We start from the raw sequence: 24,730 nt of genomic DNA, 5'->3' as shown, positions 1-24,730 counted from the left end.
GAGAACCAGAGAGAGAATGATTAGGAGAACACGGCAGCTGTTCGCTTTCAGTTGATTCAAAGACGACCAAACGTGTCCTTCTGAGTAAATCTGCTTTAAGAATTGACCATTTCAATGCATTAGGTGCAGAGCCTATTGAGGTGTTCTGCACGTATCTTTATAAAGTGCGTTTCCATTCGCTCAGAGGAACTCTTTAACATTAGCACATTTCAGTATTTTAGATGAGTTATAGTGCTCGCTAATGCAAATGCTTTTTTCCTGTTCGTTGTGCTGCTGGTATCTTTTTTAGCCCAATAAGTGCTCAGTGAAACATACTGTCGCTCTGGGTCTGATTAAACTATTGTCATGCAGGGGAACCCTTCCGTGTGTAGGACATCAGCAGTGCTTTAAGGGAAATTGCAATTACTGTTAGCTGAGCTTAGTTTTTAGCTGTTAACGCTCTGGTTAAAGGACAAACACACACCTGAAACACAACACACCACCACTTCGTTGCATCGACAAGCAGAGGCTTATGAGATTAGCCAGTGTTCAACAATAAGGTCCGCTTGAGCTGGTGCTTGAAATGACCACAGAAATGATAAGCATCACTTTTAGTAACAAATAAATATGTTTTTCCCCCATTAAACTGTTATTTTGATGCTTATAAATTCATAATCCACACTATTGCTGGAAAAATAATGATTTTGAACCCATTCTAATGGATGCATCCATCAGTTATGAAAGTTTTAATAAATCATCATACCTAACATTATTTTGGTTACATATTTAAATCAGCGTTGTCTATATATAGCTTCATTTGTAAGACATAAAAACACATACATAATCACAATTTGCTTTCCAATAATTATATAAGTCCATTAATGTTCAAAATGTTGGGGTCGGTAATATTTTTTACAAATATTTTGCTCACCAAGGCAACCAAAAATACAGTAAAAACAGCAGCAATATTTTGAAATATTATGACAATTTAAAATGACTTTTTCTATTTTGTTATATTTTAATATATAATGTAATTTATTCCTGTGATCAAAGCTGAATTTTCAGCATCATTACTCCAGTCTTCAGTGTCACATGATCCTTCAGAAATCATTCTAATATGCTGATTTACTGCTCAAGAAACATTTCTTATCATCAATGTTGAAAACAGTTGTTCTTGCCTAATATTTTTGTGGAAACCATGTTTTTTTTTTCTTTGGTGAATATAAAGTTCAAAAGATCAGCATTTATTTGAGATAGAAATCTTTTGCAACATTATACAAGTCTTTACTGACACTTTTGATCAAATAAAAGTATGTATTATTCAAAATCCTGTTTGCTTTAATTAAATTGTATTCACCTGTACATGTCTAGGCATTAGTATCAGCATTAACCACTGAAAAACTCCACCGCTGAGCATTTTTAGGGGTTAAATAACACTAAAGATCTTGTTTTCTCCTTTCTTCTTGTCAGGCTCTTTTTGCCCTGTACCACACTAACAGAAAACTCACCATGGAGCCGAAGGTTACCATCAATGCCAGAATCGTGGTAGTGGGAGCATCTGACATGGGTTTAGCTCTTCTTGAAGCACTGACATTCTGGTAAGCATGCCATTTTTAGAAACGCTACTTCAATCAAACAGTCAGCACTGATAATTAAGCCCTAAAAAGCATTTATGATTTCTTTTTGAAGAAACAGCAAGATATTTGTGTCTAAAACAGGTTGTTTTTTTTTTGTCTGGGGGTGGAGGGGCATCATCTCAAGCGTGATTATAATTACTGAGAGTGACCCTCAGGGATCTGAGCGAAACAATGATTGCATGAAATCTGAGCTCACGGCTTTATATAATAACACTCAGCCCAGCACACGCCAATTAATACCTGCATTCTGGATCCTTTGCCTCAGGACAGAGATCTCTTTGTTTTTTAAGCCACTGAATTTGAAAAACAGATTCTTCAAATAAAATATTTGATTGCCTTTATTAAAATATTTTTAAGCAGTGATTCCCAACCAGGCATTGATTCCAAAGAGTACTTGGAAAGATTTCAAATTAAAAATCAGGGCCACATTCTGGTGAGAAAAACTTTTATATTGTAGAAAATGCAGATGATATTGAACCAAGACTATTTCACTTAATAAGGACTGTAAATTACATTTCCTTTCCAGATTTCATTTACAAACAAATGTATCATTAGGTCAAAAATGCGAGATTCACCATCACTGAAAGGTTTGTGGCCAGTAAGACTTTCGAAATAAGTCTCTTATGCTCAGCAAAGCTGCATTTGTTTGATCAAAAATACAGTAAAATTAAAAATATTGTAGAACAATTATTACGATTTCAAATTGTAATCAAAAATGTAATTTATTGCTGTGATCAAAGCTGAATTTTCAGCATCATTACTCCAGTCTTCAGTGTCACATGATCTTCAGAAATCACTCTAATATGCTGATTTGCTGCTCAAGAAACATTTCTGATTATTATCAATGTTGCTTCCTTTTTTTCAGGATTCAAGCAATTATTTAAAAAAAAAAAGTAATATAATACATTTCTTTACTGTCATTTTGATCAATTTAATGCATCCTTGCTGAATAAAAGTATTAATTTCTTTCCTACAGAAAACCTTTAAACAATAGTGTACATAAAAAGGTTGGGAAACTCTGTTTTTAGACAATGACTTGTCTAAAAACCACACATTAGGTCTTTAGTCTCTGAAGGATTTCACTTTTCAGGATGTCATTTCTCGAGCGGATATCAGAAGATGTCAGGGGTTTGGATGCAGCTTCTCGCAAAGCGTTTGACCAAACAAAGCTGCGATTTAAGGCCGTTCTTGTTTCCTGAAAGCTGATAACTGCCTGGCAACCAGGGGTCGCTCTGCGGTTGTGTGTGTGTGTGTTAACTCCTGCTGCTTTGGCAGGCACTGCGGGCACGCAGCTGTCTAGAGCTGGCAGTGTGTGGAGGTCACGCGCTGGCCCTTTAATTAGCCCTGCCACTGTTCTCTAGGCCACAATTGGTGTTTGCTGTCGCTAATGACTTGACTAATGAGGCAGTTAGTGTCCACTAAACTTATGGCCGGTCAGCCCCTGTAGAGGCCGCCTGTCTAATGGAGAAGGTGGAGGCCATGGCCGACAGCGCTTATCTGTCAAGCCAAAACCATTGGCCTCCTCACGCTCGCTCTCTTGTCCTTTATCACCCCTGAGGATGGGGTGAAACGCAGGACCATAAAGGACCGATAAAGATGCTTGGCCCCTAAACTTAGCAGTCAGACACTGGCCACAATAGAGGCCTGTCAGCTGCTGATAAGGCCAGAACGCTGTGAGCTGGTGGTCAAGAACAGCCTGCGGAGAGAAAACACACACACACACACACACACAAGATTAACATTTCACACTGACACAGTTTCCAGATTTTTTTCGTATATAAAAGATTGACAAATAATTCTGTTCTTTAATTAATTCTATAAATTATTACTGAAACAACAATGAAAATATCCACTGCCATCTAATAAATACTCTAATAATCACATTTGCTCAATTTTACACAAATAATAGTTAATAACAATAAAAAATTACACATGTAAGAAAAAATGATATATTTTCAAACAAATGTTATTCTTTATCAATAACTACAACATGTGGTCCCAAACCGGGTAAACATTCATTAAACAATAATGTAATTCAATTTTTTTATTTTATTTTATTTATTTGGTGTACTCGGGCATGTCCCCAATTTTGTTTAAATATTTTAATGTACACATTTTTAAATGTTAATGTTATTTTAGCAATAAACGTTAATTAAACAATATATTTCTAAAATAAAATCTCACTAATAAATTTGTTTTTAATTTAATTTATTTTTTGTATTTCATTTTAATGTTATTTTAGCAATAAGCATTAATTAACCGCTAAAATAAAATTGCACAAATTAATTAATTTTTTATTTAATTTTATTTATTTCGTGTATTTAGGCATGCCCCAATGTATACATGTTTTTAAATGTAATTTTAATGGTATTTTAGCAATAAACATTAATTAAACATTACATTTAATTCATTAATGTTTATGGCTAAAATAAATTTTAAAAAATCACACAAATCGATTTATTTTTTAAATATCCTTACTGTAACTTTTGATAAATTTAACACATTCTTGCTGAATAAAAGTTTTCATTTCTTTCCTAAAGAAAAACGGTAGTGTACAGTAAAAGGTTGGGGAAACACTGTTTTTAGACAATGACTTCCACACACTTTAGCTCTTTAGTCTCTGAAGGATTTCACTTTTCAGGATGTCATTTCTCGAGCGGATATCAGAAGATGTCAGGGGTTTGGATGCAGCTTCTCGCAAGGCGTTTGACCAAACAAAGCCGCGATTTAAGGCCGTTCTTGTTTCCTGAAAGCTGATAACTGCCTGGCAACCAGGGGTCGCTCTGCGGCTGTGTGTGTGTGTGTGTTAACTCCTGCTGCTTTGGCAGGCACCGCGGGCACGCAGCTGTCTAGAGCTGGCAGTGTGTGGAGGTCACGCGCTGGCCCTTTAATTAGCCCTGCCACTGTTCTCTAGGCCACAATTGGTGTTTGCTGTCGCTAATGACTTGACTAATGAGGCAGTTAGTGTCCACTAAACTTATGGCCGGTCAGCCCCTGTAGAGGCCGCCTGTCTAATGGAGAAGGTGGAGGCCATGGCCGACAGCGCTTATCTGTCAAGCCAAAACCATTGGCCTCCTCACGCTCGCTCTCTTGTCCTTTATCACCCCTGAGGATGGGGTGAAACGCAGGACCATAAAGGACCGATAAAGATGCTTGGCCCCTAAACTTAGCAGTCAGACACTGGCCACAATAGAGGCCTGTCAGCTGCTGATAAGGCCAGAACGCTGTGAGCTGGTGGTCAAGAACAGCCTGCGGAGAGAAAACACACACACACACACACACAAGATTAACATTTCACACTGACACAGTTTCCAGATTTTTTTCGTATATAAAAGATTGACAAATAATTCTGTTCTTTAATTAATTCTATAAATTCTTACTGAAACAACAATGAAAATATCCACTGCCATCTAATAAATACTCTAATAATCACATTTGCTCAATTTTACACAAATAATAGTTAATAACAATAAAAAATTACAAATGTAAGAAAAAATTATATATTTTCAAACAAATGTTATTCTTTATCAATAACTACAACGTGGTCCCAAACAGGGTAAACATTCATTAAACAATAATGTAATTCAATTTTTTTATTTTATTTTATTTATTTGGTGTACTCGGGCATGTCCCCAATTTTGTTTAAATATTTTAATGTACACATTTTTAAATGTTAATGTTATTTTAGCAATAAACGTTAATTAAACAATATATTTCTAAAATAAAATCTCACTAATAAATTTGTTTTTAATTTAATTTATTTTTTGTATTTCATTTTAATGTTATTTTAGCAATAAGCATTAATTAACCGCTAAAATAAAATTGCACAAATTAATAATTTTTTTATTTAATTTTATTTATTTCGTGTATTTAGGCATGCCCCAATGTATACATGTTTTTAAATGTAATTTTAATGGTATTTTAGCAATAAACATTAATTAAACATTACATTTAATTCATTAATGTTTATGGCTAAAATAAATTTAAAAAAATCACACAAATCGATTTATTTTTCATTAAATTTACTTTTAATGTATTTAGACATGTCCCAAATTGTGTTAACAGGGTTATTATAATTAAAATATATATTGATTTTATGGGGAAATGTGCAGAGCCTCGCACATGGCATGCAGGAAAAAAATAGTAGGCTTAATCGTGCGCACAATTTACTATTTCGTTCCCTCGATTTATAAATTGTGCGCACGATTTACTAATTCTTTCCCTCAATTCGCAAAATCGTGCACACGATTTAGCAAATCAAGGGAACAAAATGGTAATCTTGTGCACATTTTCCATCTGAGATTTTCTTCTAAAATTAGCATTTTTATCAGGCTGCTATATTTAGGTTCAGTAATTGTACTCTAATGGCGATGTATAGGTCCTTTTCTATGCAATTAAAGTGAAATAACTGAACATAAATATAGGAGCCTGATGAAAATGCAAATTTTAGAAGAAAATTGCAGACGGCATTTAGAGGCTTTTGCATCTGAACTCTTCATATATACAATGTTTTCCCCCTAAAAAATGGTTTTTCATTTTTTTTATGCCTGTTTATTTGATAGTATTTAACAGTTTAGATTTTTTTTTTTTTTTTTTTGCATGTCATGTGCGGGGCTCCGTAAAAATTAAATGGATAATATAATATTTAATAAATTTTATGGACTCTTCTTTAAAAATAATTTGACTGCTCAGGAGCTGTTAAAAATGGCAATCTCTCTTATACTTTTGCATGTGAACATTAGTGCAAATCAAACATGTGCAGGAAGGAGTTAAATGAATAAACGGGCTAAAATAAAAAACAGATAGCTGAAGATGACAGTCACAGCTCTGTCTGTCTGCATCGCTTAGAGCGCTAGAACGCAGAGCTGCGGCTGTGTGTCCAGCGTCCTCCGTCTGATCAATCATGATGGTCCGCAGGCCTCACACGCTCCTCTTTCAACACACGCTAGCCTGATTTCCTCTCCCGCCACAGATAGAGATCATGTCTTTCCAGCACATTTACATGACAAGAGACCTTTTTACACTCCTGAGGGGACGGGGGGAGACCACTACACACAGGAAACAAAACAAGAGGGGGAAAAAAGACAAAACAAAAGGAAAGGAAAGGCTTTTACTGTGATGGTTGGAGAAGAAAGCGCTTTAAAGCAGGCCAGCGCTGTGCTGGAAATTAAGGGATTTCAGCATCTGTCCGTCGAGTGTTTGCAGAATAACCTCACACACCCCGCGTGCTTTTGTTCAGGCGTCGCTACTGTCCTCTCTTCATTCAATGGTATTCATTTCTGGACAGAAAAAAAGGAACAAAAAATTGGACAAAAATAGCCTCATTATCCAAAATGGACAAGATCTGTCCTACACAGAGTCTGTTCTTCAGAATAGCTTTTCTGTACCTCAATTCAGAGACATGTTCGATCAACAGTATGAACATCAGCGATTCTTTGTATAATGTCAAGATGCACAAACTTGATTGGGAAAAAAAGGGTCAATGGCATTATTTGACTCTGACTCGCCTACTTTTCTCTTTCCCGCCAGTCCTCATCTCAGATTCAACAATCTCACTCTCATCTCCACTCACGGCCTTCCAGATCGCTGCTCTGATGACAACATGAGATTTCTGGCTACAAGGTGAAAGATGCATTACAAACGAGAGGCATTCAGACTCCAACGCAGCATATTTCCACTCCATGAAAGAGGGAAAGTCCACTTTATTTCCATTCTATCATACAGATGTGAAGTGCTAAAGCATTGAAGCTTTCCTGGTCTCTCAGTGGAGTTCAGACTCGAAGGCTTGACTGTTGCAGTCCAAAAAGTCGATTCATTATAAACATTATTAATGATTTCTTAGTAGTCAAGTTTACTAGTAAAAGAACAAAAAAGGTGCCACAAAAGCTTGTCAATGCACTGAATTTTTTGAGTCAAAATGGCACAACATTATGCCGTTACTCACTGATGATCTTCGCCTCCTTTGGAACTCAAATCTCATTTACACTTCTGTCAAATTCACTGTGCTTAAGGTTTGGTGTTGTTGACGGATCAAAATGCTGAAAGCTTGAAAAATATGACTGTAAATGAGATTTGAGGGTTATAATTTCGGACTGCTTTTATTCTGTGCAAACACAATTTTTTTACTTATTATCATTTTTTCAATAATAATCATTTTATATTCTATTAAAGATTTCTAATCTATTATTGTTTACTTCTATGACAAATGTCTATAAAAATTTATAAAACATGGTACATTTTCTTGAGAAGAAAACTTGCCTCATTTTTTCAGAAAACAGAATTGTGTTTGTTTTAAGCATCAACTCACTTAATTTTGATAGGATGTTAAGTCTTGTTTTCTGGGGGGGGGGGGAATATATTGAGTTTATTTTTTAAACTGACAGATTTCTTGTTTTAAACATTAACTCACTTAATTCTGATCATTTGAGAAAATCAAGACTTAATATCTCAAGTAATTTGCTTCTCAAGTAAATGTATCTTTATTTAGAAGGTTTAGATATTTGTACTGGAAAATAAAACAAAAATTATGAGTAAGAAAATCATTTTTTGCAGTGTAGTGGATTTCTTCATTTTTGGAAGTATAAAGCAAGAGAATCAAAAGCTCCTTAGAACATCTTAGAACAACAATAATGGGATGGAATGAATAAATCAAGATTAAATGTTGATTTTTTTTTCGATGACATATTTTGGTTTCTCAAGAGATTCTGACCTCTTACCTCATATTTCAGTGTTTTGAGAGCGCCAGCTTTAGTGCGGCTTCAACGAAAGCATCCCTTCCTGGCACTCGTGATGAAAAGCAGGAACGTCTGTTTTATCATGTCTGTTAGTGGTTCTGCATGACTGGCACATCTAATCCAATCCACCGATCCAAACGACTTATACGACACACCGTATCAGAGCTTCCACACGAAACCTTGATTCTGAGCATTTCCGTGAATGAGTCAGTTAACCTTGAGCATTGAGAATCGAAACCCACATACAGTGAAAGACACCAATGTCCTTCTGGCTGCTCTTTTCATAGCTGTGTAAATCTGAAGAAGGATCTGTTCCTCCACAGTCACTGCTACAACGATCAGGATCAAGCCCGGCTGTCTCTGCGCTCCTGGATCAGCGTGGTGACGGGTAAGATGAAGGCCATCGACCGCGAGGCCAAACACGTGGAGCTGATGGAGAATGGTAAAGTGAAGTATGACTATCTGATCCTCTGCACCGGCCTGCAGTATCAGGTCAGAGACACACAAACACAACATCAACACAATTTACTGAACCAAGATGTCACTGTGAATTATGAGACGTGTATTCTGTGCCAGCGCAGATCATTATTTGCAAATTAATTCAATGCTAATACGGTTTTCATGCAGAGCACAATAATTAGTACATGAGAATTCAGCTTGTGTGGCTGCTGCTGTATTTGGCAGAGTCTGACAATACATTTAATGGTAGGACATTGCTGATACTGTGTATATAGAAGCTGGACATAAATATATATATATAATAAATTATTTATATTTAAATAAATTTAAATAAATGTTCTATCATTTGAATAATTTACATTTAAATGCAATTACATTATGTACAATATTTATGTTTAAATATATATATATATATATATTTGTGACACTGGACCACAAAACCAGTCATAAGGTTCCATTTTTTTTTAAATTGAGATTAATACATGAATATATGAGCCATAGATCGCTGAATAAATAAGCTTTCCATTGATGTATGGTTTGTTAGGATTGGATAATATTTGGCCGAGATACAACTATTTGAAAATCTGGAATCTGAGGGTGCAAAAAAATTTAAATATTGAGAAAATGCCTTTAAAGTTGTCCAAATGAAGTTGCTAGCAATACACATTACTAATCAAAAATTACGTTTTGATATATTTACGGTAGGAAATTTACAAAATATCTTCAAGGAACATGATCTTTTCTTAATATCCTAATGATTTTTGGCATAAAAGAAAAATCGATAATTCTGACCCAGACAATGTATTGTTGGCTATTGCTACAAATATCCCCCAGCGACTTATGACTGGTTTTGTTGTAAGCTACAATAACAACTTTTACATTGTTACAAAAAAATTGATTTTAAATAAGCATAGTTCTTTTGAACTTTCTATTCAAAGAATCTTGAAAAGATAATTTTCTTTATTACATTCCTTACATTTTTACATTCATAATAAAAAAAGTAAAAAAAAAAGAAAATTGTGTGGTGTGTGTATATCAAGGGTTAACCAACACTAAAATTAGAACCACAAAAAACAAAATTTTTGTTACTTTAAATAAAAGTAAACTAAACATTAACTGAAATAAAATATTAAAAACTTTATTTATGCTTTTTTGTTGTACGAAAATAACTAAAACTGAACTAAAAAATTATTAAAATATATATAGACATATATTTAAAAAAAAAATTTAAACAAAATAACAAAAACTTTAACTAAACTTCAAATGAAAGCCTAAAATATAAAAATAAAAACTGATTCAAAATATTAGAAGAACTACTTCAATATCACTGATAACTATATATACAAAATGTACACACACACACACACAAATATATTTACCAGCTTCTACAAAGTATCTGCAATTTGTGATGACAAATTATAAAAGTTAATTAATATTAAGATTAAACAGTTTGGTTGGAGAATATATAGATTTAATATATAGACATTTAGATTAATATATTTAGAGACAGAAGGAATGTCATTTTCTATTTTAACTACACTTCAGATGCCCAGTCTCACCAGTACTGATGCCATAACCCAAAAAACCAACAGTCTGAACCCAAATCAGCCCAGACACCGACACACACGGCCCGTCCCCTCCAACCTCTTCACCCTCAGCGACCAGCACGACTGCTCACACGTCCACCAGTGGCTCATGGACAACTTCGTGGACCTGACAGGTGCGTTTACTGCAAATTTACAAAGATTTACAAAGAGTCTATGGCAGCCCTCTCTCCTGCATAATTTAATTTACCAAGCCACTGTTATTCTAAAGCCACGTCCAACTGTCAGAGCATAACAAGTAGCTAATTAGCCTGAGTGAAATCTCATCTCCTTCCATCCATTTACAGGGGAATATTAATATTAGCAGGGTGAGCTAAGAATTAATCTGCACGGGCAGAGATGAGCCACCGCTATCTGTCTGATTAAGCCTATTATATTTACTAATTACAGCCTCCTTTAATAATCCGGAAAGTAGCGCAATTATCAGTGAATGCTAATTATACCGTCTGCATATGAAAGATATCAATTTAGTGGCATGAGAATTTGTATTTGGGTCAACCAGAGAGGCCTCGCTAGGTCTGGCTCCGAATAAGTTGTCAACACAAATTACCTGATAATAGTTTTGGCAGAAATCCTGTTGTGGTTGAAAACATCCGAGTTGTGCGGCGCTGGCTGTGCTTCAGCACCATGGACAGGGCTTGCGCGAGACCTTCTCTAGCTATTCAGCCCTGCATGAGGAAAGACAGATGATATGTAAATGAATGCTGTTTAACATAAACTGGCATAAATATGGCATTGAAGACAGGAGCTACTGGACTGAATCCGTGAGATGTACAGAAGACAAAGCCACATTTATAAAACGGACAGTTCTGGCTCTCTAATCTGATTGGATGAGTCACGGTCAAAGACAATTTACACACACCTGTGACCGCACATCAGTTAATATTAATAAAAGGAATCCTTTTATGCAGCAAGGATGCATTAAATTCACTAAAAGTGACAGTAAAGACATTTATGATGTCACAAAAGATTTCTGTTTCAACTTTCTATTCATCAAAGAATCCTGAAAATATGGTGATACATTTTTTCCCCAAGATTCTTTGATTTTTTTTAAATAATAAAACTAATACTAATACTAATAATACTAAGAAATGTTTCTTGAGCAGCAAATCATCATATTAGAATGATTTCTGAAGGATCATGTGACACTGAAGACTGGAGTAAAATTCAGCTTTGCATCTCAAGAATAAATTACATCTTAACATATATTCATATTGAAAAAACAGTCATTTTAATTTGTAATAATATTTCGCAATATTACTGTTTTACTGTATTTTTAATCAAATAAATGCAGCCTTGGTGAGCAGAAGAGACTTTCAAAAACATTTTTAAAAATCTTACGATTTGTTTTTTGTTTTTTACCATTACGACCCCAACTTTTGGTCAATAGTGTGTATTATGGTAGTAATTTGCTAATAACCAATAATGAAATGATATTAAAATAATAATGCTAATAATTTAATTAATAATTTAAAATCTAATTAAAGTAATAGAGATCCAATGTTCATTTCAATTATTATAAAATAGTTTTTAATTTTGTAATATAACGTTTTTAAATTCTAAGCGCTTTCAAAATTTTGATTGCATTATTGATCCACATTCAATATTATTTTGTATACATTAATCCTATAATGTTTTATTCTGATATACAGTGGGTACGGAAAGTATTCAGACCCCCTTAAATTTTTCACTCTTTGTTATATTGCAGCCATTTGCTAAAATCATTTAAGTTAATTTTTTTTCCTCATTAATGTACACACAGCACCCCATATTGACAGAAAAACACAGAATTTTTGACATTTTTGCAGATTTATTAAAAAAGAAAAACTGAAATATCACATGGTCCTAAGTATTCAGACCCTTTGCTGTGACACTCATATATTTAACTCAGGTGCTGTCCATTTCTTCTGATCATCCTTGAGATGGTTCTACACCTTCATTTGAGTCCAGCTGTGTTTGATTATACTGATTGGACTTGATTAGGAAAGCCACACACCTGTCTATATAAGACCTTACAGCTCACAGTGCATGTCAGAGCAAATGCGAATCATGAGGTCAAAGGAACTGCCTGAAGAGCTCAGAGACAGAATTGTGGCAAGGCACAGATCTGACCAAGGTTACAAAAAAATTTTTCCTAGAAAAATGAATGCGGCCAGGTACAGGGATATCCTGGACGAAAACTTTCTCCAGAGTGCTCAGGACCTCAGACAGGGCCGAAGGTTTACCTTCCAACAAGACAATGACCCTAAGCACACAGTGAAGAATACACTCTAAAATAACGAAGGAGTGGCTTCACAACAACTCTGTGACTGTTCTTGAATGGCCCAGCCAGAGCCCTGACTTAAACCCAATTGAGCATCTCTGGAGAGACCTAAAAATGGCTGTCCACCAACGTTTACCATCCAACCTGACAAAACTGGAGAGGATCTGCAAGGAGGAATGGCAGAGGATCCCCAAATCCAGGTGTGAAAAACTTGTTGCATCTTTCCCAAAAAAGACTCATGGCTGTATTAGATCAAAAGGGTGCTTCTACTAAATACTGAGCAAAGGGTCTGAATACTTAGGACCATGTGATATTTCAGTTTTTCTTTTTTAATAAATCTGCAAAAATGTCAACAATTCTGTGTTTTTCTGTCAATATGGGGTGCTGTGTGTACATTAATGAGGGAAAAAAATTAACTTAAATGATTTTAGCAAATGGCTGCAATATAACAAAGAGTGAAAAATTTAAGGGGGTCTGAATACTTTTCGTACCCACTGTATAATATAAATCATGCTTTAGTGAATACGGCAAAAGTAATACTCATCTATGCAATGATTTTTCAAACCAATCATCTGTCATTATACAGAATCATGCATGTGTGCCTTGTATATTCAGCATGTCATTGTGTGCGTTATGTGAGCTTCGTCTGATTAGTTTTCATCCTTGAGGACTCTAATGTTAACATCAAAGACCTTCCTTCACAAAAGATCTCAATTAAATCAATCCAGCACTGATGGTGTGAGAGCGTTTCTGAGCGTTTCTGATCACTTCCTTCATCTTCTCTTCCTTATTCCTTTCTTTCCCCTCATCTAACCTAATGGGACCTTCTCCGGGTTGCTAAGTGACCCTTCTCTGTTTCACAGCCACTGATATTATCTCTTCAAATAGCCGTAATAAATTGCTTCCCCTCCCCCTTGTGGAGGCTAAATGGCCTTAAGTTTATTTTACAGTTAAGTAAACCAGCTTTTTATTGGAGGGAATGTAACTTGATGAATTCTCATTGGTATGAATGTAATAAAGTTCAGTGTTTTTCCATTTCAAATGAAGCCACTCTTTTAAATGTGACGTGTGTACCAAACGCAAAATGATGTTTGACTGGTTGGCAGGTGATGCTGTTCTATATGGAAACACCATAGATGTGTTCACCTGCGTGGAGACGCTTATGTGTCTTGGTGTCAGCGGCCGACGGATTCATGTGGTCCATCCTCCCGAAGACAACCCAACTTCCTGTTTCCCCAACGGTTCAGTGGAGCACGCAGTGAAACAGGCTCTAGAAAAAGAGGAGGTTCACGTGCATCACGACTGCCTGCTGACTCAAATCAATGATGGACGACACACTGATCCCGTGACTTCCGTGACCTTCACCACTGACACTCAGACTCTACAACTGGAGTGTGCGGTGAGTGAAACTACCTGCAGAGGAACAGAAACATTCTTAAACATCAGTATAAAATTTCAAGGAGCCATATTATACATTTTGTATTAGTGTTTATTTTTACATGTTTTTGTGCCAAAAAACACATTTCCATTCAAAACTTTGAGGTCTGTAAAAAGTCTCTTCTGCTCACCAAGGCTGCTTTTATTTGAGCACAAATACAGTAAAAAGAGTAACATTGAGAAATATTATTACGATTTAAAATAGCTGTTTTCTATCTGAATATATTTTAACATGTAATGTATTCCTGTGATCAAAGCTGAATTTTCAGCTTCATTACTCCAGTCTTCAGTGTCACGTGATCCTTCAGAAATCATTCTGATATGCTGATTTGCTGCTCAAGAAACATTTCTGATTGTTATCAATGTTGAAAACTAATTTTTGAACAGTTTTTGTAGCATTATAAATGTCTTTACGCTCATTTTGATTCATTTAATTATCTATTTTCATTATTGATCATCCTTGCTAAATAAAAGTATTAATTCTTTAAAAAAAATTAAACAAAATCTTACTGACCCCAAAATTTTGAATGGTAGTCTACATATTTTAGATTTAAGACTAAATTATTTTTTTATTAAACTTTCCCTTTATCTTGTTATTTTAAAAAAATGACATTTTGAGTTCTGAAAGTTACAGAAGAAATTCCAAGTATTTTATTTCATAAGATCAAGGACATAATATGAGCTCTTTAACAAGCGTCCATCAGCTCTTCGTTAAATGGCTGTGGGATGTTACGCCCATCATTATTATTATTTTTTTTTTTTTTTAACTTGCATTCGATTTTCATAGGTGTTCTTCAGCTTCTCTCATAAAACCGTCGACTACGACGCCTTCAAGGCCATCAATGATGCCTGTTTGGTGTTCGATGGGCGTTTGGTCATAGATTCCAGCTTCCACACCAACGACCCCTCTATATACGCCGCAGGCCCCTTGACCAAATACTCCCGCCGTTACCATGCCGACCAGTGGAGCGACTCCTGCTTTAATTGTAAGGAGGTGGGGCAGAGTTTGGCATCTGTTGTCCTGCCCTTATGTGACCCAACCCTGGAGCGTCCTGCCGGCCCACCGTCTGACCACGACCACCTCATTCCAACGTATAATCAGGCCAAGATCCAAGGTCACCATTTCTCCTTCTAAATTTCTTAAGCAGTACCTAGAACAAAACATCACAGTCACTTCAGTGTAGGCTCTTTTAAGCAACATCCTAGCAACTGCCTAGAACACCCTAGCAACCCCCAACAACAAGAAAATTCACTCAAAACACCTTAGCAACAGCCTAGAACACTCTAGCAACCAGAATACTCTGGAAGAATGCTCTAAAATCCACTCAAAACACCTTAGCAACTGCCTAGAACACCTTAGCAACCCCTAGCAACGAGAACATTTTAGAAAATCCACTCAAAACACCTTAGCAAATGCCTAAAACAAGCTAGCAACCAAAATACTCTGAAAAAATGCTCTAAAATCCACTCAAAACCCCATAGCAACTGCTTAGAACACCCTAGCAACCCCCAACAACAAGAACATTTGCTCAAAACTCCATAGCAACTGCCTAGAACACCCTAACAACCCCCTAGCAACCAAAATACTCAGGAAAAATGCTCTAAAATAAACTCAAAACACATTAGCAACTACCTAAAACACCTTAACAACAAGAACACTCTAGAAAATCCACTCAGAACACCTTAGCAACCCCTTAGCAATGACAACCCTCTAAAAATCCACTCAAAACACATTAGCAACTGCTTAGAACACCCTAACAACAAGAACACTCTAAAACAATCCACTCAAAACACCTTAACAACTGCTTAGAACACCCTAGCAACCCCCAATAAGAATATTCTAGAATATTCGCTCAAAACAACATGGCAACCACCTAGAACACCCTAGCAACCAGAATACTCTAAAAGAATGCTCTAAAATCCACTCAAACACCTTAGCAACTGCTTAGAACACCCTAGCAACCCCCAGCAACAAGAACATTCTAGAATATTCACTCAAAACACCTTGGCAACTGCCTAGAACACCCTAGCAATGAAAATACTCTGGAAAAATGCTCTAAAACTTAAAACACCTTAGCAACTACATAAAAAACCTTAACAACAAGAACACTAGAAAATCGACTCAGAACACCTTAGCAACCCCCTAGCAATGACAACACTCTAGAAAATCCACTCAAAACACATTAGTAACTACTTAGAACACCCTAACAACCCCTAGCAAGAATAACATTCTAGAACATTATAGCATATACTTAAGAACGTTTAAAAATCTTTAGTGCTTACATTTGTACATAAATTGTCCCTAGTTCATTTGCTCTTGCAAGAATCAGTCAAGTGCTCATTGTGAGTTTATTAGAGGATCCAGTGATCATATTTATTAGGATTTTAACACTTTTCTCCCATTTTATAGCCGTGCAGAAGTTTAAAATGTTTAACATGTGTTGCTTCACCCAGTTTTTCCCCCTCATCTAATTCTGACTGACACCAAACTATTGACAGTTCATTTGCATAATCTAATCATGGGCTAAGTGATTATAGCAGAATGGACCATCTGTTGCACAGAAACACAGCGTCTGATATGAGATAAACAGCTTTATAATCATATTTGTGGTGTTCGGGTGAAAATACTATTAATTGTGTGTTTGTAAAAACAAGAGTTATGAGGAATCATTTATAATAATTCTCACATTCACAGGGGGAAGATTACCAGGTGGCTACAATTACCTCCATGTCACAAAACCTACTGCCATCGGCAACAAAATAGTGGCTCAGAAGGTATGGTCTAAACAAAGATGGGTTTGTATTCTATCGCAGTATAGTCCTAGATTACTTTAACCAAGAGTTTAAGTGTTGCATTAAGAGCTTCAAAGGTTCATCTTTATTATTCGCATCCTGCAGGGTCGTGACATCGTGACGGGCCGCACTGAAACAGGGAACTACTTCCATCTGCATCTCAGCTCGCATGATGTGGTGGAGAGCATCACGTGCCTCTCTCAGAACACACTTCCCGTCTCCGACCTCCTGTGTCTCTACAGGAAACACCAGCTGCTGCTGAATCATCTCTGCTCACGCTACGACGAGGGTTTGGTCCATGACATGTACAGGTTCAACCGCGTTACGTCAATCTTACAGTCAGAAATTCTTTTTACTGTCACAGTCGGACGATGCATTTACACTCAAAATAGACTAAATCAAGACTAAAATCAGGCCTGATTCTAAATTACAAAGAATAGATTTCAACTTCAAGATTAAATCTGAATTTCAAATCTACAATAATAAGGCAGAACAATTAAGGCAGAACAGAAGTTTTCTCCCTTGGTTTTATGGTGAAATATCTAGATCTAGACATGTTCTTGAGAGGTTTTGTGAGATTTGCACTGCAGCCCATTTTGATTGTTCAGTTTAATACTTAAACACCAAATCAAACAACTAATTCTCTTGAATTATGCACAGGATTATTTATGACTCTCCAAACCTTAATCATATCTGTCTTCATCTGGTCACACTTTATATGATGATCTATTTCTGACGGTGTGACCTCTGCTCCTAAACTTTAACACCACTGACCCTCCACCCTCAGAGCCATTGTCGTGCATTACTAATCTGTTTATGCAGGTGTGCAATCCGCTTTCCACAGCGTCACGAGACAATAGTTAAGCCACCCAGCAGCGCTGATCACACTTATTAAAATGGGATTCTTCACCGCTTTTTTGTCGTGAATCTGAATGTGGCCGGTGCTCAGTGTCATTACAGAAAACGGCCGATCATCAAGACCTGTGAATGTAATTGATCGACCGTGCTGCTGTATGGAGCATATTAGATGAACATGCTATGTGGAGTGTGTGTGGGTGTGTGTGTGTGTGTGTGTGTGTGTGTGTACGTACATGTTTATGTGGTTTATATGGACACAAATTTGTATAATAACATGGGTATTACAATGAGAAGGTGATTTATGAGGACATTTTCAGTGTCCCCGTAATTCAAAAGGCTTATAAATAATTCAGAATGAGTTTTTTTGAAAATCTAAAAATGCAGAAAGTTTCCTGTGAGGGGTAGGGTTGGTAATAGAAAATACGGTTTGTACAGTATAAAAACCATTACGCCTATGGAAAGTCCCCATAAACCATAAAAACAAACCTGTGTGTTCGTGTTCGTTCAGGCATTATTTGCTCACCCTCATGTCGTTCCACACCTGTATGCTGTTATGTTTTCCATGGAATGCAAAAGAAACATTTCTGATGAATCTTCACGCAGACTATCACAGCTCATAGTGACCACATCTGTCAAGCTCTAAAAAAGACAAAAAACAAAGCCATAAAACTTTGCGTGTCTAGCAAGTTGCAGACATAAGGACAAAATGAATGACACAGAAAAATGGCCAAATTTTGATTTTTCAAGTGAACAATGTCTTTAAATCCAAATGTGACTTTTTAATTTCCCTTCTTCCAGTTATTTTAGAGAGAATTGGTGCTTGGCTCTTTACCACGACCGCTTCGCTGACTTTGAACAGGAAGTCCAGCAAATCATGGACTCAGCCAAACTAGAGGTCGGTTTCCTTTACTTCTACATCTCTGTTAGAAGCATTTGTTCTGTAAAAAGTCTTTCCAGATTAACACTTTATTGCAATTATGAAACATTTTGAACCTGTACATGTCATGCACTAATCATTTTAATAATTTTATAATTTGAATTACATGTCATGTGATTAAACCTGTACATGTCATGCACCAGTAATTTTAATAATTTTAAAGCAAAAAAATAAATCAAGTTCCTCCTAAATGCACACTGAAAAATTATAACTAAATAAATAATTAAATAAAAATCAGATGTCAGGTGAAATAAATGTGTTTGTTCAAATATGGCAGGTAAACAAATAAATACCGGTATTTCTATAAAAATGAATAACAAAATTTTAAAAAACAATAATAACTACACAGGTTCGTCGGCGCCGATAGCCTTGTAGGCAACACGCCGACATACAGCGCCGCTGCGCTTCGGGCGTCCCGTGTTCAAATCCCGACTCGAGGACCTTTCCCGAACCCACCCCCTTCTCTCTCTCTCCCACTTCGCTTCCTGTCATGTCTGATCTGTCCTATATCACAATAAAGGCAAAAATTCAAAAAAATACATCTTTAAAAAAAACTACACAGGTTCCACTAAAAGCATAATAAAATCAAGCATAATAAGAATAAAATAAGATTTCCATATTAAAAAACAAGACTTTTGTGTCTTCACAGGGTGAGAATGGTTCAGTGTCGATTCAAGAGGCTCTTCAGAAGATAGTGGATGATAAAGCAGAGTCCGATCAGTCGATGAGCCTCAGCGAGGTGTTTCAGAAAAGCGAGGCTTATTCTGCTCTGAGGAAGAGTGTTCTGGATTATCTGAAGTACAACAGATACCATCTGACTATGTACGCCCGGCCGGGACTGCTGTAATCAATTTCCATTTAATATTCACAAGTATTTATTCAGTACTTTATCTCTGGTTTCTTTATTTCCTACATTCGCTGCACCATATGTTTGGGGGGAAACACATTGTGGGGGTTGGAGCTCAAAGAACTTCAGCAAATAAATAAAGCTTGTTTTTGTCAAATGCAAATGTTTGGTGTGTATTGGGTGGCAATTCATTAAAATATCTGTCTTTGCTCTTTTGAAATCTTGAATGTATGTGCTGTCCAGTATTATATTATGTGGAGCTGTGAACGCAGCGGCCCCTCAGTGCGGTGGGGCAGATAAGAGCAGCAGAATGAGGGGAATCTGACCGGTTGTAAAGACAGAGCTCAGCAGCAGCTGTATGATAATGAATGTGGGGCAGAAAATCACAGACGTCACATAGCTCATGTATTTTAGTATGTTTGGCTCTGGTGAGTAGTAATGTGAGCAGAGCAGATATTTAAAATAAAATTATAAAAATAAAATAAAACAAATGAGTTTGTTGAGGTTAGGCAAGTAAACCAGCTTGCCACTTAAGCTCAAAGCTGAATGTGGACATTAAATAAAAAATAAAATTTAACAGTAGGTTCCACCAAAATGCACATTGATCATAATCACAAAATACATAAAACGCAAAAACACGGATTCTTCTAAAATGCACATCAATAATAAAATAACATTATAAAATGTAATAATGAAAATGCAAAACACAACTACACATCAAGTGCAATAAAATAAACTACAAATGCAATAAATAATCTTCTAAAATGCACATCAAATGTAATCAAATAAAATAAAGCTTACACATCAGATATCAGATGTGTTTGGCAAGTAAACCATCTTGCACATTAAGCTAAAAGTTGGGTAATGTATGTGCAAATAAATGCTATTCCTCTAAATTGCACATCAAGTTTAATAAAATAAAATATATTTTTAAAAAGCTTACATCAGATGCAACTAATGTGTTGTTCAAATTATGCATGTAGCCCCCAAAAACGCGTATGTGTAAATAAAATAAAACGAATGCAATACACACAAATGCTCAGCAAGAGTTATGAAGTCACGTGCAACAAATGTGCTCGTCTGCAATTACATTAACGCCATTTTTGCGACGCTGTCCGAACGAAACGAGGAAGATTACGAGAAATTCCGCTACGACGAGACCGTTGCATTGGAATGACATCATCACACACGAGCACAATGCTGCTGATGGCACGGGAGAGTTTGCAGACAGGAACGAGTCCGTTTGAACAGAAGGATGGTGTGCGTCTGTCCCTGCCGCTCGCGCAAGCGTGTCTTTTGTGATGCAAACGAGAGGAGCCTCTTTTATGAATTATGTATGCGCGCAATGAGTGATTAATACGTCCCGCATTCAACTGTCGCACATGTCCTGAGCCCGCGGGCGTCTGATTTATACATTTAATTAGTCGCGAGACAAATTACGCATGCAACTTGCGAGCCTTTTTGCAGCACGAACCGATTTGGGGACGTTCGGGTTCAAACTGCGCCGCTCTGCGCGCTTGAGCATTAAAAACGGAACTTCTTTGTTGCCATTTCCCCCCTTTTAATTAGAAATTCTGATGCTCTAAGAGTGAAGGAGCCCCTAAAGGATGCTGACAAAGGCAGGGCACGTGTGCATTGACGGGAAGCATCAAAGCGTGAAAAGAGGAGGAACCAGCGTGTGCCTAAAGCATCCTAATATAATAAACCTCAGGTACATCTGCCCGAGCAATCTGCAAACCCTCCCATCTCCAAATCCATAGGGATTCCAGCTCCATCTGATTGGACGAGGCAGCGAGGGGCGAGAACAATGTCATCATTCCTGCTTAAAAAGACTGCTGCTATGCCTCCGTGATGGAAAGATCGCCGCACGCGTCCAAATATAGAACCAGGTGTGCCTCTGATTCCAACCCGTCTGAAGTGCCTTTCAGCTGGCGAAGATGCCGAGGGGATTTTTAGTCAAGAGAAATAAGAAAGCGACACCTGTTTCGTACCGCGTCCGCTCGGAGGAGGATGAGCAGGGCGCGTTTCCAGGCTCGCAGCAGGACGCGGCGAGCGCGCACCGCCCGGCGTCGCTGCGCACGGACTCGGCGCCGCCGGTGCAGTTTGGGAACCCAGAGATCGTCTACCGATCCATGTACAGCCCGACCCGACCCGTGAGCAGGGAGCACGAGAGGGCGTGTTTGGAAAGGCGCTTCAATCTCGGCTCGCCCATTTCGGCGGAGTCCTTCCCGGCGGCGGCCAGCGGCTCCGATCATGCGCCGTTCGCGCCCGTGGATCTTAAAATCGGCACCAGCAACAGCACGCGAACCGGCACCACAATAACCACCAAACGGCCCGCGTCAGACGCGGAGCGCAAAGGCAAGCCAGCATCCAAGAAAGCCAAAGCCATGCGAAAATTGCAGTTCGAGGACGAAGTCACCACTTCCCCGGTGCTGGGACTGAAGATCAAAGAAGGTCCGGTAGAGCAAAAACCCAGATCTCAGTGCGCAGGCGGCGACAAGCCGCTAGGCGAGTTCGTGTGTCAGCTGTGTAGAGAAGCCTACGCCGATCCCTTCTCTCTAGCCCAACACAAATGCTCAAGAATCGTCCGGATCGAGTACAGATGCCCAGAGTGCGACAAGCTCTTCAGCTGCCCGGCGAACCTGGCCTCGCACCGGCGGTGGCACAAACCCAAAACAGCGCCGCAGAAGCCGGAGAGCACTAAAACCCCCGCGCCCGAGAAAGAGGAGGCCTCCAGCGACAGAGACACTCCGAGTCCTGGACTCTCCGAATCCGGGTCCGAAGACGGGCTTTACGACTGCCAGCACTGCGGGAAGAGGTTCAAGCGTCAGGCGTACCTGAAGAAGCACGTGATGGCGCACCACGACGCGTGCGACAAATCCCAAAGCCAGGCGCCGCTGAACCTGAGCGCGTCTGAGTGCCACCTGTGCCCGGTGTGCGGAGAAAACTTCCCCAGCAGAGTGAGCCAGGAGCGGCACATCCGTCTGCAGCACTCGGCGCAGATCTACCCCTGCAAATACTGTCCCGCCATGTTCTACAGCTCGCCGGGACTCACGAGACACATCAACAAATGCCACCCGTCGGAAAACAGGCAGGTGATCCTGCTTCAGATGCCGGTGCGTCCAGCCTGCTGAGGCAAAGCTGTGCCTTAAACCAGTGCTTCTCTACCCACCTCTCGGATCTCGCGGAGTCGGGTCGGGAAGCGCTGCATTAACCCACAGAAGCGACCTGGATGCGCACCAGATGAGACTCTTTTCAAATCTAAGGTAGTTGATCTACAACAGGTTAGACTGTTCGCTTATTTTTCTAGGATCTCCGCACAAGTGCTTTTAGCTTTTAGACCTAAGAAATCCTAGAACATGCCTTGAATTCACGGGCTGTACATACGTTTCCATCGTCTCTAGCTTTAATAGAGCTTGTGAATCTGTGGACCTGCTGACAAGGGTTTCTCCCTTTAGTGTAGCCAGAAATGCCTTGAATTAGATCTTGACATGCTGTAAAACTGCCTTAATCATGTAAATGTTGGAGTGATGCTGATAGTAACTTTTATATTGTTGTTGTTATTATTCTTGTGTGTGAATATGTTTGGGATTATTTATCTGTATTATTATTATTTATTTATTTCAAATGTTTTATTTAAATTATTTGTTTGCCTAATTCATTTGTGATTGATTTGAAGTTTGTCTCCACAGCCAAATGTTTCATTTATTGATCTAAAGCTCGATCTTTGTCAATGCTGAAAGTCTGAAATTCACTTTGCATTAGATACAATCGTTTATTAATTAATTTTTATTTTCTACATGTTCAGCGCTTGTGTGTTTCTGCAGTCCTGCTATTTGTCCAAAAATACTTATATTAATAATAATAACAATAACAATAATAAACAGTCCAAAAAGTCAAATTGGGATCCACTCGTGATGTGACATTCCCACAATCTGTTGTCATGTGGAAACCCAGACACTGTGAACAGAGAAATTCATCATCATCATCATCTTCTTCTTCTTCAATGAAATCTGTCCAACTGGATTCTGTACCAAGATACGTCTGCACTTAATAAAACACATCAACCTAAAACAATCTGTTTGTCTGTGACTAATTACATCCTGAGGCTTCCTCCATATCAACAGCAAGCTCAGTACAGTTATTTCACAAGCTCTCAACACAAGACAGAACACAGTATAGTGGTTTAAAACGGCAACGAATCAAATTATAAGAGCATCCGTTGATGCTATTCTTAAAAAATTCTTCAAACTCTTTTAAACTATTATGAAACGTTTTTCAATTTTTTTGCATAATTAATGACAAAGACCAGATGGAATATGCACTTTTTAAACAAGCCGTTAAAAAGCTAAAATATGATTAAAAATTGTGAAAAATTCGATACGGCACATAAAAAGTCTAATGTACATGTTTGTAAAATGTAAAACAAAATTCCAAATAAAATCTGCAGATATTTTCATAATAAAATCATTATATTAAATTAATTATTAAATTCATAATTTAATTATTAACATGAAGTTGTATTTATTTTTCTAAATCATGACATTTCTAACAATTTGAATGAATAAAGTTCATATAAATCTAATTTATACTGGGAGTGTCTGGGTTGGTTGGGTTCAGGAGTGGTCTCAAATTTTAACCAAAGTTTTGGGGAATTTTAGGTTGATTTTTATTTTTTAAATACTATGATGAAAACAGAAAATAGTCTTGCTTGGTGTCGGTATGCAGGGGACTTTCTCCAGCAGCGCTGAGACGCACATGCTGAGGAGAGAATTCACCATAGACACCAAATCCCACAATGCAGCACCTCAGACACACTGCTGTTATGCAGACGGCCTCCCAAAGGACATGAGTGCTTCACACACACACACACACAAACACGCACATACACACACACACACACACACACACACGCATACACATCCGCAAACAGCCTCACCTCATGGCTGAGAAAGAGAGCCTTGCAGATATGAAAGAAATTCACACAAAAATAATACTGTAAGGGAGTCTGGGGCTAGTTGTCACAAACAGAAACCCTAAATGACTTTTCCACTGTTATTGCCCAGGAAACACACTGACCCTGATGCTGGGGTAAGTTGTCACAATGGGAACCTGCTGTTTATTGACACTGATTGGAGAAAAATGTTTGCAATTACAAATAAATTGTAATTAATAAATTGGA

At 37.7% G+C, this 24,730-nt stretch overlaps 2 protein-coding genes across 2 annotated transcripts in view; both read left to right on the top strand.

Moving 5' to 3' along the window:
• The window catches only part of cfap61 (cilia and flagella associated protein 61), a 33,683-nt gene extending 13,856 nt beyond the window's left edge, over positions 1–19,827 (top strand). Inside the window, exons 15-24 of the mRNA XM_016229068.1 lie at positions 1,450–1,577; positions 7,146–7,238; positions 8,674–8,842; positions 10,355–10,529; positions 13,783–14,075; positions 14,901–15,228; positions 16,809–16,888; positions 17,012–17,217; positions 18,563–18,659; positions 19,351–19,827. Of these exons, the coding sequence (XP_016084554.1) occupies positions 1,450–1,577; positions 7,146–7,238; positions 8,674–8,842; positions 10,355–10,529; positions 13,783–14,075; positions 14,901–15,228; positions 16,809–16,888; positions 17,012–17,217; positions 18,563–18,659; positions 19,351–19,548 (1,767 nt within the window). The 3' untranslated portion in view covers positions 19,549–19,827. The remainder of the gene's footprint in view (positions 1–1,449; positions 1,578–7,145; positions 7,239–8,673; positions 8,843–10,354; positions 10,530–13,782; positions 14,076–14,900; positions 15,229–16,808; positions 16,889–17,011; positions 17,218–18,562; positions 18,660–19,350) is intronic.
• Positions 19,828–21,224: 1,397 nt separating this feature from the next.
• Positions 21,225–23,128, top strand: insm1a (insulinoma-associated 1a). Its single transcript, XM_016229095.1, has one exon. The coding sequence runs from the start codon at positions 21,486–21,488 to the stop codon at positions 22,680–22,682; it is 1,197 nt and encodes a 398-aa protein (XP_016084581.1). The 5' UTR covers positions 21,225–21,485; the 3' UTR covers positions 22,683–23,128.
• Positions 23,129–24,730: the final 1,602 nt, after the last annotated feature.

This window comes from Sinocyclocheilus grahami, unplaced genomic scaffold (assembly GCF_001515645.1).
Source record: "Sinocyclocheilus grahami isolate Dianchi unplaced genomic scaffold, SAMN03320097.WGS_v1.1 scaffold347.1, whole genome shotgun sequence".
NCBI lineage: Eukaryota > Metazoa > Chordata > Actinopteri > Cypriniformes > Cyprinidae > Sinocyclocheilus > Sinocyclocheilus grahami.
The sequence above is the reverse complement of the archived record's forward strand: the minus strand, read 5'-3'. Positions and strand labels throughout refer to the sequence as shown.

Bases quoted from the DNA above. Each gene is read 5' to 3' on its own strand.
- insm1a (XM_016229095.1), top strand. From the start codon at position 21,486: ATGCCGAGGGGATTTTTAGTCAAGAGAAATAAGAAAGCGACACCTGTT.